This window comes from Parus major, chromosome 5 (genome assembly GCF_001522545.3).
Source record: "Parus major isolate Abel chromosome 5, Parus_major1.1, whole genome shotgun sequence".
Taxonomy (NCBI): Eukaryota; Metazoa; Chordata; class Aves; order Passeriformes; family Paridae; genus Parus; species Parus major.
Window position 1 is genome coordinate 35,135,519 of NC_031774.1, and position 13,325 is coordinate 35,148,843.

General features: G+C 37.6%; 1 protein-coding gene across 13 annotated transcripts in view; it reads right to left on the reverse strand.

The window, feature by feature from the left end:
- Positions 1-223: 223 nt before the first annotated feature.
- HECTD1 (HECT domain E3 ubiquitin protein ligase 1) overlaps positions 224-13,325 on the reverse strand; it is a 65,436-nt gene continuing 52,334 nt past the window's right edge. For 10 of the 13 annotated variants that reach the window (XM_015629803.3, XM_015629802.3, XM_033515198.1 and 7 more), the window contains 13 exons: positions 11,050-11,104; positions 10,628-10,810; positions 10,072-10,282; positions 9,905-9,990; positions 8,242-8,369; positions 6,373-6,574; positions 6,091-6,228; positions 5,229-5,836; positions 3,669-3,747; positions 3,464-3,557; positions 2,997-3,147; positions 2,002-2,146; positions 1,061-1,622 (listed from right to left, as the gene is read on the reverse strand). In XM_015629803.3, coding sequence (XP_015485289.1) covers positions 1,485-1,622; positions 2,002-2,146; positions 2,997-3,147; positions 3,464-3,557; positions 3,669-3,747; positions 5,229-5,836; positions 6,091-6,228; positions 6,373-6,574; positions 8,242-8,369; positions 9,905-9,990; positions 10,072-10,282; positions 10,628-10,810; positions 11,050-11,104 — 2,218 coding nt within the window. In that variant the 3' untranslated portion in view covers positions 1,061-1,484. Of the gene's footprint in view, positions 1,623-2,001; positions 2,147-2,996; positions 3,148-3,463; positions 3,558-3,668; positions 3,748-5,228; positions 5,837-6,090; positions 6,229-6,372; positions 6,575-6,652; positions 8,164-8,241; positions 8,370-9,904; positions 9,991-10,071; positions 10,283-10,627; positions 10,811-11,049; positions 11,105-13,325 lie in introns of those variants that run through there. The other 3 variants (XM_033515195.1, XM_019006873.2, XM_033515202.1) reach the window with 2 other exon arrangements.

Consider the following 13,325-nt stretch of genomic DNA (forward strand, 5'->3'; position numbering starts at 1 on the left):
GTACAGAAGTGGGCAGGATGGTGGATATTCCTCTCCAATTCTGCGTTAGGGAAAATCCAAGATACAATGCTGTAAAGTCCTACAAACAATGCCATGAAAAGAAATCTGGCACCAACCTGATGTGCATGTGCAAGGCAGTCTTTTGGCAAGCTCCTCTCAATAGTAGCCTGAGAAAAGGTTGTTACCAAAGATGACTGGCACAAAGCAAAACTTACTACATAGATTCAACAATAACCTTTTAATTTTTTTTTTCCTGGTATCAACGCTACATAAAAATCTTTAAAACCACAGTGTCATCTTGCTTTATCTTACTGTACGCCACTTTTTTTCCAATAAATATCAAGTGCTAACACCAAGGCAGCCCATCCATCTCCTGAATCAGCTTTATCATCTGACCCAGATTTTATTCCAGTATAATGAAGAACTATAGTCTCAGGTCACATGGGCTCACTGAAGAGCACCAAAACCTGCCAACATGCAGTACTCATCACTGCCAGACTCATTCTTAAGAAGTTCCACTTACTCTGAAAAGATTTGAACACAGAGATGAATTTTTGAGATCAGCAGTTCTCTTATGTAGTTCTTTGAAACCTTCATAAACGCATGGCATTGTTCAGAACATGTACAGAGATTTAGAAAGTACTAATGAAGTATTCAGAAGAGACATTTTTATATGTTGCAAACATTTTAATGATTACTTTTGAGCTTACACATTGGGTGCTTTTTTTTTTTTAAACTTCAAACTGCAACAAGTTAAATAAATGTTTATAATATACAAAGAAAATACAACCGAAAGTAAAACTTGCTTTAAGTGTGCCTTGCACTAGGAACCAGTGTTTTTTAATAGCTTTATTGTTGAGCTGCACAAACACACTTAAGGATTTGATCTTTATAGCAGGGCATTTGAGAAATCAAAATATATTCCCACTTGAAAGAAAAAGAAGAAAAAAAACGGTTGTGCATGATTATACGCAAAAACCCACTAAAATACTCCAATAGTGCAGGCACCATTAAAAAAGAAAAGGCTGGAGATGCCCATTAAGTCTAAATTTTAAAGGAAGCAAGTTTCTGACCAGTTAGCTTAAAGCCAGCAAAACAGGGATCAGTGATGGCAACCGTAGTGTACAGGGTATTAAAAGACAAACTTTACACAATACACTGTTAGAAATTTGTATCAGTGAACACTGAAAATCTGATGATCTGTTCTTTGGAACAGTCAAACAGAAACACCTTAATTTCCAGTTGTGCAAGCCCTTGAAGCATCACACAGTGTTCTGTGCCAATTTCTTGCTGGCTGTGTAGTTACAAGGATTTATTTTGTCATTAGCAGCTAACAAACATTCCACATTTTCCTAAAGCCTCACAGGTGAAAAAAAGGCAAGTCTCGTCAGAGCACAGCGTGGAGATCGTATTTTTTGCACACAAACACAAGAGGCTTCGCTAGTATCAAAAACACTTCCACGTGCCAGGCTGCGTGCAGCGGCTCAGTTGAGATGGAAGCCTTTCTCCATGGTAGCAGCCAGCAGACGCTCCCTCATGATCTCCTCAGAAGAATACTCAGGCAACTTTAGGTAATGCACACATGTATTCACAGATGGATAACTTGCATCTGTAGCATCAACCTGAGGGAAAAAAAAATGTTTACTGCAGTTGTTCACAGCACTCAGTATGAAAGATAAAAGCTGTGAAGTCCTCTAATTCATGGCACTTGCTACATACCTAACACTAGTTGTCAAGAAACAATAGCATCAGCAAAGCTACAGGCCAATTTAAAAATACACTTGTTTTATATGTACATTAATTCTTTAATATTTATGAATTATATATGAAAAATACATATACATATATATAGTATCAGAGAGCAGACCTGAAACAAGAGTTAGTATCAAAGCCTTAACACAGTGCGATAAATTAAATAAGACAATCATCACTGTTAATGTAGAAGCTCTTGCATTGCCAAACCAAAACAGCTGGTTTAAAGGGTGCCGGGGCCCACCGTACCTTGCGCACAACAGTGAGCCGGGGGTGGAGGTTTGCCAGCCCTCCTGGTGGGAGTGTTGAACAACCAGTGGTGAACTGCAGAAAAGCCTTCCTCTCATCCGAAGACATACCACACAAGACTCTCACAAATCGAAGGAATCCAGGGCTTAAAATAAAGTAAAATAATTAGTTCTGATAACACTACAAGAGAGAGTTAAATTTCTCTTAACTTGACACAGTAGAATTACAATCTTTAGTCATGTTTAAGCAGACATTGTAAGATTCTAGGGCCTATTGAGTATTAAGAATAAAACATCCTTAAATAAAAATAAATAGTCTTTAATCTCCTTGCAGAGTATCACACAAAAAAATGTAGGTACACAGTTATCTTAGTGTGTTTTTTGGGTATCTTGCATTTGAATGCATATGACTGGGTAGGGAACTAGAGCTCAAACATTCCAGCAGGCTGATTCTAACACAGTTCCCGAAGTAATTTGTATGTTATTGCTACCAAGCATGACAAGCAGCAAGAACAAATCACAAACCCAACAAACCCAAAAACATCAAGACCACTGTCTGATAGCCAACCACCAGTAAGTATATTTGTCCCCTGCACACTACACTTTCATTTTTAATTACATCTCAAGAGAAAGGAGTAAGAAACATGGGCAAACTAACAACTGTACATGGCCATAAAAAGATATAACTACTATCAAACATGAGAATAAAAACTCTAAAATCTATTTTTAGTAACTGTATTAGCCGCCTTTATGTTTTCACTAGTTAGTTGTATTGGAATAATTTTTTTATCTTGTCTCATCACAAAACTACCAAGTGCCTTCTAACCTCTCTGTTGTAACACATGGTGATTTCATGTAGTTTTAGACAATCACCTACTCTTCAGTGATCACCAGTTTCATCCAATTTGTCATCTTCATCTAATGAACATTCTGGACATTCTATCACTTAAAATGCTCTTTTAGCTACTCTTTTAATATCACTCAAAATAAAAGTACCTATCTCTTGTATATCCCAGTTTGGGTTCGGTGTAATTGATGATATCCTCAGCTGCCCAAGAAGGTGATTGATTTCCACAAAGAATCATCTGAACCTCTTCATGGCTGAAGGAACTCAGCTTCTCCATTGGAAAGACTCTATTGAAGCCATCTTTAATTTACATAAGACACAGTTATAAACATGAGTCCAAATAATGTTTATAAAATAATGTCAGCATTTAAGTTCTATTTTAGTCAAACCAGAACCAATCAGTAGTTTCTTAATTAAGGTAAATAGAACATCTTCACAATTAAAAACAGCGTAACTGATGCAAAGCTATTCTGAAATTAGTATCTTGCCTGTTGCATTTTTAAGTAACGAAAATGTTTATTTTTGAAAGCCATTCTATGCCACCACTTTTAACCAGCATGCCTTAAACGCCCATTATTCCACCTAACTGCATATATGCTGTTATAGTTACAATTACCTCTGAAGGCCTCCATTTGTTTCTGTATACCAGTATGCATGCAGAAATCAAACATGAGATCTACATACTCCTCTGCATTATCCATTGTTACAGTCTGCAAAGACAGTAGATAAATAGTGTAAGAATTCACTCTTCATTGAAGTTAGTGTTGAGACAATAAAAATTTAACTGCTGGTTAAATTGTAAAAGTAGGTTATTTCCCTACCTCATCTTCACCACCTGGCTTGAGGTCCACAGCTGTAAACCCATATACTTTGGATGAAGGGCAAAACTGAAAATTTAAACTTCAAAATACAAAGGTAGTTAATAATTGAAAACAAGTCTGCCACTGCTTTTGTAAACACACCAGATTTACAACCAGTCACACCCAAAAGCACATCACTGGATTCCAAACCATTGTGAGTGGCTCACTTTGAACCACTGCTCGTGTATATACAAAAGCACAGAACTACAAACAGTAATGAACTACAAAGATAATATGTCTTCAAACATACAATATGCAAATACATATTCTCACACTCTACTTATTTGGATTTGATAACCACTGAAAATTTCATAAATTTGATATCTTTAAGCTATCATTAAGCTATCAACTTCAAAACTACTCAAACCATTTAATTTAGTTCGTAAATTCAGAAAAATAATTTCCATTGAATTCCAGCAATAACCATCACAGAGCCACTTAGCCTGTTAGGCACTTAGGCTCTTCAATAGTACTACTTGCTTTCTCTCTGTAACAAGCCATGCTAAATTTCACAAGCCCTCTGAGAATATAAAGCTGTTACAGATCACTGACAGAAGGGCTACAAAGATGGGGAAGGGTCTAGAGACGAAGCCAGGGGAGACCTCAATGCAGTTACAGCTTCCTGTGAAGGAAGAGGGGCAGACACTGATTGCTGTGTGGTGACCAGTGATAGGACCTGAGAGAATGGCCTGAAGCTGAGTCAGGGGAGGTTTAGGTTGAGTATCAGGAGAAGGTTCTTCCCCCAGAGGGTGGTTGGGCACTGGAACAGCTCCCCAGGGCAGTGGTCATAGCACCAGCCTGGCAGAGTTCAAGAAGTGTTTGGACAACGCTCTCAGGCACAGCATGTGACCCTTGGGGATGGTGCTATGCAGGCTGATCCTTGGGGGCTCCTTTCAGCTCAGGACAGTCTGTGATTCCAAGGCCATCAGTAATTACTGAACTCTGACTACACAATTTTTGTGGCACAATATGATCATCACAAATAATCCATAATATTAATAGTAGAAAAGCTGTTGTTTCAAAGGAAATATTTAAAACTAGGAAGAATGACATCCTGGCATGGGTTTACACAGGGATGAGTACTTTATCTTTTACAGTTACGAAAATCAACACATGCTCTGTTTAACATGGATTCAAACACTGCACTAGGAACACAATCTGAAATGTCAATCTGTCCTCTTCAAAGAACTTTCAAGTTTTCAAATATCAAGTTATCATGGCAAAGAAATTACTGAATCACCCTTCTCTTAAAGCTATGATTTTTCAAGTATTTGTGTTTACAAGTATTATATTTTCAGAGTATTACATCACTGCAGCGTAGCCACATTTAAGATTAGGAAACTGAGCGAGTGAGAAGAGAAAACCTTCAAACCAAGGAAAAATAATATGGCTGCATCTCTATGGATTCCCCCTTGCAATGATGCTACTTAAAACTAAGAAATCTTCAGTTGTAATTATGTGTTAGCTTCTGTCTCTAGCACAACACTGTTTGCCTATCTATAAATAAATAAGAAAACTTACCCCAAATCCTCTATGCTAAGAGGAGGCCCCGAACCTGATGGATTCTTCAGCATTAATTCCTGCAGTTTAGTGTTCTTTTCATCTTCCGACAGATTTTTGTTGCTTAAAATTTGACGTCTTTTAATTGCAAGGTCCTTAATTTCTTTCAGAAACCTAGCTCTATGTGGGTTTACTAATTCAAAGTCTTCCCATGTCAAAATTCCATTAAACCAGGCAGGAGGCTTAGGTTTTGGTGGATCAAGAATAAATTCTGATTTGGAGTCCTCTTCCAGACTTCCTACTGACAAGGAATCATGTCCTTCTTCTGTAGAAGCCTCTGACTGACTTTCAGTACAGTGCAAGTCTCTGTCACCCCTTGATTCATATATCAACTTACTCATGTTACTTTTAATGTCCCCCATACACATGAGTTTAAAAAAAGGCTTAGAAATGGGTAAATCCACAAGTCTATTGTCCTGAATGCATTTAGCCAAGAAAATTCCAAGGAAATGAAAGAGTTTGGTTATTCTTTCAAGTTCATCACTATCTTGTGGGAATGGTGCTGTAAACAGTCCACATGATCTCTGTACATAGTAGCCAGGCGGTTTCAATCCACCTCCAATATCAACCTGATTTAAGAGACAGACAAAAAAAGCAGACACAGTTAAAGGTGGATTTAATTAGATACCTGCACTGTCTAACTTCTTATACTCTGCTGCTCTGTTAAAAAGAGAAGAACTAAAACACGAACTGTGGACCAGAGTGGTCATTCTTGACCACAATGACTACCTGCTGTATGAACATGTGTTCTTCCTTCCTAGCTGTAGCTCATTTTTCACTTTTTTACGCAAGTACTCAGTTTAAAATACAAATTAAAATATACCTGACGGGACTCATCATCTGGAAAATCATCATCACAAAGCCAAGCTCCCAAATCCGTCCTTTGAAATTCTGCTGCCACCAACGCATAAAATTCCAAGGTAGGACCCAGGCCTGTTCCTTCCTCCCCTAAAAACTCAACCTAGAAAAACATAAGGAAAGTTAATAGTAAAAGAAAATCCTATTGAAATGTTCAGCATTGGTTTTGGAACAGGATATTCAATATCCTGTCCAGTACATTAGAAATAGCTAGCTAACCTCGCTCTGCTAGGCAGATATGCTTTACCTCTAGAACAGATTTTCTGTCTGCATGAATCTGCATGACATTTTCTGCCCATTCCATCAAGGATTCACCTCGCGGAACTTTCACTCTTTCATGTTTGAGGCGTCCAACTCTGAATTCTCCTGGATCATCACGTCTCACTGTGCTCGTGGTCCTTGTCCGTTCAACGGTGGCTTCTCGTCTGTTCTGCAGCCATACAATTGCTCTGGAAAAAAACAAACACCAGTTGTTTAAAATTTCCATGTCTTTCAGCATGAAAACTTGAAAGTAGTCACCAATAAAAACTGACTTGTTAAGTACTAATTGCCTTCTAATTTTTTTTAGGCATAAACCAAACTAAACTATTTATCAGCCTGAAATGCCCCAAGATATGGGTTGCTTCATATTTTATGAAGTCAAAAAAAAAAAGTAATTTCTAATATAAGTGCCAGCTTCTGATAGCACCAATGAAAATATACAATTCTTGATCTGAATTCCTATAGTTTTCACATTACAGTGCAAAGGACAAAAAGTAGCACTTACTGTAGAAATTTTAATCACAGATGCTCAAAACTATTCACAGACACGTATTTCACCTTTCATTATATACCATAAGACAGTTGCACATCACCCCTATGATACTGACCAAGTTTTGCAGATTTATTTATTTACACACTCCTTAGGGCAACAGAGAACCAAAGTTTAATAGCAATCATAGACAAATAGACCCATATCTGTGAAGAACAGCTGCCTTTAATAGCAGTACTTATACAAAGTCAAATTTTCAAATTTTTGTATCTACTATCATCCATGCAGCAGTAAACTATCTACAAAGCTACCATCTGTTGATTGTTTTGCAAATATAGCCAAGTGTCATGACAGACAGTGTAGACACCCACAGTTCATACAGAATAGGTGAGTTTTAAGAACTACTTCCAATATTTTAAGAGCTTAAGAAAGCTCTTTACTTACAAAATAAATAAAATGCAATGTTTCCTGAGAGATCTCTTTAAAATGCAGCTTCTCTAAAAAATAACTTCTTCCAAAACAAATCAGACCCCAACATATGGACCATTTTTCTGTAAAAGTTAAATTTTTTACAAAATAAAAACACATAAACCAATGTTTTGCAAGACAATACCTTTTATTCTCTTCCTTTTTCTTTCTTTTTAAAAACCTCATTTTATACTCTTCCTGAGGCACTTCTACTGCATATAAGGCACAACAGTAATTTTGGCAACTCACTCTCTTCTCTTTGATTTGGAAAAAAATGTGTAGCAACAGCCAAGAAAACCCTCAAAAACTAGTTCTTCCTTTTCATTACAAAAAAAAGTGTACCAGCAAAAAAGTTTACACTGTCTACATACTCTCAAGGTTATGACTGCTGCAATCAAATTATTAATGATTCCGAGGTAACAAAGAACTCTAGAGGATACCCTTAAATGTTTTGAAGTCTGGTTTTGTTCCAGTTTCATTATGCAGCATATAGTAACTTTCAAAATAGCATCTTTTTCTTAGTTTTCTGTTTTGTTAAAACATTAATGAATTAAAAATAAATGAGCCAAAACAATCACAAGTTGCTGGAACTGTAAAAATGTATTAAAAAAAATATAATTTCATATGATTCTCCAAATGTTTTCTGTTTTGTAGTCCTTTATGCAATGAACTGCAACCCAGACAAACTGACCAACAGGTCTTCAGCTGAAGTTAAACAATAAAATTCCTTGTCATTCTGAGCTTTTCCATCTTCTTCCTTCCATCCAAAATTATTCAGATTTGGCAAGAAAAATTTGTCTCAGTAGGATTAAGGTCCTTCTGGAAATCAACAATTTAGAAACTATTATATGTAAAAAATGAAAAGGAAGAAGTCATATTTTATTTTTTTTTTCTTACCTTGATGCTCCAAATGCTGTACATGTGAAGTATAACTGTCTTGTTTCAAATGGAATTAAGAAAGGACACTTGCTTGTTAGTTGCTCACACCAGTCTGGCAAAGCTCCGCTTGCTAGTGCCAATGGTTCCTGTAGTTTGATGCAAGGAATAAAAAAACCACCAGTGTTAGTAATGTTTGACTTAGGTGGTCCCAACAAGTTTGTAACTAAGTACATGCACAGAAAAGTACAGAGTTTTTATCTGTGCTTGAATAAGTTTCTTTCTTCTCAACAACTGAGATTTTTTTCCCCTTTTAAATGCTTTCAATACGGAAGCTGTATGATGGGCAGCTGAAGTCACTTGGTCTGTTCAGCCTGGAGGAGACTGAGGTGAGACCTCACTGCAGTTCCAGCTCCCTGTGAGGGGCAGAGGAGGGGCAGGCCCTGATCTCTGCTCTGTGGTGACAGGGACAGGACCCAAGGAAATGGCTGAGGTTGTGTCAGGGGAGGTTTAGGGTAGACACTGGGAAAAGACTGTTTACCCAGAGGGTGGCTGGGCACTGAAGAGGCTCCCCAGGGCAGTGGTCTCACCACCAGCCTGGCAGGGTTCAAGAAGCATTTAGACAATGCTCTCAGGCACAGGGTGTGACTCTTGGGATGTCCTGCACAGATCCAGGAGCTGGACTCCATGATCCTGATGAATCCCTTCCAACTCAGCATATTCTGTGATTCTAAGTTCATTAACTTTCTAAGACTTAAGTGTGGACACAGGGTGCTTTGACATAGACACTAAAAGCTGTAGTAAATCTCTGGGATATACACGACTCAAAGCACTGTGGGGAGATCTAAGAACCCAATTACCTGAAAAGAATTACTACTGAGTTTTGCCCAAAAGAAATTGGATATTACCGTTTCAATATCAGAAGACATGAAAGAAACTTAATGGTAGAAAATTATCCCCTTAAAATATTATTACAGTCCCTTCTGAATCACAATTATAATAAACTATACTACAGAAATTATTACTACAAGGATGTTCACGGTGCCAGAGAAGTGTTCAAAAGAACACGAAAAATTGAAATTCTTTTTAAAACAAATAATTGGGACAATGTGACAATGTAACAAAACCCCCCAAACCTCAAAAAGCACACAAAGGATCACTGAGAGTCTTTATCTTTGTTGAAGAGAATGTAGCTCTACTGAAAAACTACATCCTAAAATTTTCCTTTTAATGTATCTAATTAACATGGTACCAATAGGATGTTTTCTAAATGCTATTTTTGAAAGCTTTATGTAGAATATATGAGTAATAAAATGTCTGTGAAACTTAACCTAATCACTTGTCTTTTTTACATTATAATCAGGCAGACATACATACACACTACATTGTAGCATCAATGTCTTGTACAGAGAAAAGATTATTATTATTCATAACCAAAATATATCAAGTAAAAAAGTTTTGTATGCTTTGTACAAAAATAAACTGCATGGTTTTATTCAGACTAGTCTGTTCTTACAGAATTTACTCATTCAAAATATAAGGAAGAAAATATGTATGAGACAATTCAAAAATGAAAAATGGCAAAAAGCCAATAATTTCAAGAAGTCAAAGTAAGGAAGAAAATTAACAGAGTCCTAAAAACAATACTACATATATACACTGTGTATAATCATTTGTGTAATACCTCAATCTGCTGGAGAATCTTTGTAGTTATTTTTTTACTTGTGAATTCATCTGGTGGGAAGTTAAACTGAGGATGCTCATCTCCTTCTGAAAATAATCAAGAGAAAAGTTTTCCTTTATTTTTTTTCATTAAAATATTTTAGAAGCCCTGTAAAATAACTAAGTTACCTTCTTGAGAAGTCCGTGCTGTGTAAGGGTCACTGGCAACTATATACAAAATTCTAAGTAACTGCAGAACATCTTCTACTCCACAGGAGTTCTGTCCACTGCCAGCTTTGGCCTGGGGCTGTTCCTTGGCCAAACTAAGGATATCAGAATTTTGAAGAGTAGAAATGGCCCCTTGACTCAATCCAGATTTTGATCCATGTTCACAAAAATCCTTTAAAAAAAGAGAATGGTTAAGAATGAAAACTGTGTGTGTTGCTGGCTTTAGGACTGTATTACAAGTTGATTTGAAAAAATCAGAACGGTTACTGTGTTCAAACTTAGCACTTATTCAAACTGTGCATGGTGCAAATTCAAATGCATTTTAACACAACTACATTTAACAGAAGACATTAAAATAAAAAGGCAAGAGCAGCAAAACCTAAACTTGAAACTGGCTTTTGAACATTCAATTTCCCTGTAAATACCATGGCTCTCCCTCCACAAGAATCTTTAAAGCTGCAAAACAAAGCACACAGCCATTCATAATAAAAAAAAAAGTTTGGATGCAGACATATACCTTGTATGCAGCTATGAGCTGGGAACAATTTCTGTTTTTCCTAATACTTTTATTAGTGCCGGTTAATTTCCAGTGGCGCAGGAAAGCTGAGTCTGCATTCTTCTGCAGGTAGGTTATCAAGTCATTCTTTGGTAATTCATCAGTGCCAAGGTACTGCTCCACATGCTCTACTGACCAGCAACCCTACAACAGGAACCACCAAATGTTGGTTTTTCCTGATTGTAAAGTCTTTAAGATTTCACATGCAATATATAATGTCTTTTTTTAAAGGAGCATGCATTTACAAATATACTCACATATATTCTTTAAGTAATTGAAAACTGTTAGTTTTTTTAAATGTAGCATTTCAAAAACTGCAGGAATATTTCTTTTGCTTTTATTAAAACAGACATAAAACACAAAGGCACTGAAATAGGTCTTACCATTTTTCCACTTTCTTTCTCTTTATCAGAATCCTTCATTTCTCTGTACATGATTCTAGACATCAAAACAATGAGTTAATATTTTATACTCATAGCACATCCTCTAAATTCTGAGGTTACACATTGACTTGTTAGGTATCAGTGACATTTAGATAATGTGATGTAAAACAGAACAGCAGCTGCTCTTTGCTGCACAGAACATCTGAGATACCCTGAGGCAGCAAAGTTCTTAAGCTCTATTTTCATGGTGTTGGTATTTATCTTGCAAAGTATTTATGTTTCCTTAAGTGAGACTTGAGTAATCAAACAACCTTCATTGTGCCAATTTCCCAAATCAACTTTAGATTTTTCACTACACATGCACAAATGCTTTAAAATTTTGAAGTCCTAGGGGAACTTGCTTTGCATTAACTTAGATACATTTACAACTATTTCTCATGTTTTCTACCTAGGAAACAGTTTGTTGCAGCATGCAATTTTTGACAGAAGGCAACTCAGAAAATAGGTGTAAAAGCACTAATTAAATCTGAACTACAGTTAAAAATACTGGACCCCTCCTTACTGCAGTTGTTGTTTACATACACATTGTTCTTCTAGTAAGACAGAAGTTACATTGGGGTAGTAAATGGAAAACATTCCCCATCATATAGTCTTACAATTTCTATTACTACAGAGCTAGTAAGGTCATATTAACATAGAGAGAATAGTTGAGGTAGGAAGGGTCCTCAAATATAACATTTAAATAGAATTTCCTGTATTTCAGTTTGAGCCCTTTTTTCTTCTTGTCCTTTCACATATCACATCAAAGTCCAAGGCCTGGCTTCCCTATGTCCTCCATCAGGTATTCATACACATCGGTAAGAGCCCACAAGTCTTTTTTCCTCCAGGCTAGATAGATCCAGATCTCTCAGACTCTTCTCTGTACAACAAAAGCATTCAGTGCTTAAATCATCCCAGCAGCCCCTTGCAAGACTCACTCCAGTGCCCATGTCTCTCTGGTACTGATGAGCTCTGAACTGGGACATAGGTGTATCTCACCAGTGCTGATGAGGACAATCACCTCACTCAGCCTTCCTAATGTAGCTCAGGGTGCTGCTGATCTTTGCTACTGGGGTCCATAGCTGGCTCATAGTTAACTTTATGCCCACTCGGACCCTCAGGGCCTTTTTCACCAACCTCCCTTCCAGCCAGCTGGCCCCCAGCCTTAAGCACACACAGAGTTATTCTTCCCCAGCTGACAGACTTTACATCTGCCTCTGTGAAATGTCACGAAGCTCCTGTCTCTCCATTTCTCCAGCATGATGAGATCTTCTAGAATGGCATCACAGAGATCTGGTCCAACAGTGACTCCTCCCCAGTTCTGTTTTGCCTGGAAGCTGAGGGTCTATTCTGTCCCATCATACAGTCAGCTAATGTAGATGTTTAAACAGTCCTGGACTCATATCAACCCTTGGGGTACACCAGCTGGCCTTTACACTGAGGATCACAACCATCTGAGCCCAGCAGTTTGGGCATTTTTCAGACACTATCCAGTCCATGCTTTCTAAGTTTGTCAGGGAGAGAGAAAGTGTTGAAAGCCTTCCTAAAGTTGAGGAAAATAACATCTATTGCTTTCCTCTCATCCACTGAGCCAGTCATATAGCAGAAGGCTGTAAGGCTGGCTAAGCATGATTTTCTCTTCATAAATCCATGCCACATACTTCAAATCACCTTCTTATCCTTCACTGCTTGGAAATGGTTCCCAGGACTATCACCATCACCTTTCCAGGGATGAAACAGTAACCAGTTTGTAGTTCCCTAGATCTTTCCTGCCTTTGTGGGAGGCAGAATGACACTTCCTTTTCTCCGGTCCTCAGAAGCATCTCCCAATCCTCATGACCTTCCAAAGATATCAGAGAATGGCCAGCTCTCCTGGGTATATTCCACTGGGTCCTATGGGCTTGTATGTTGAGTAACAGTCCTCTTGCCATTCATATATCACCAGATTCAACTCCAGATGTGCTCTGGCTTTCCTAATGTTCTGCCTTCAAGCTGGGACAACTAGGATTCCTCCTAGATCATATGACCCTTCTTCCACTCCTTGCATGCTTCCCTTTCACACTTCTTTATTCATCCATGCAGGTCAACACCCATACTGACTCTGCCTGACTTCCTATGTATTGGGATGGACTGTTCTTGAGTCTGGAGAAAGTGATCCTTGAAAAAAAAAATCAATCAACTCTCCTGGACTTCTCTTTTCACTAGGACTATAACCCCATGGCATTTTCCCAAGCAGA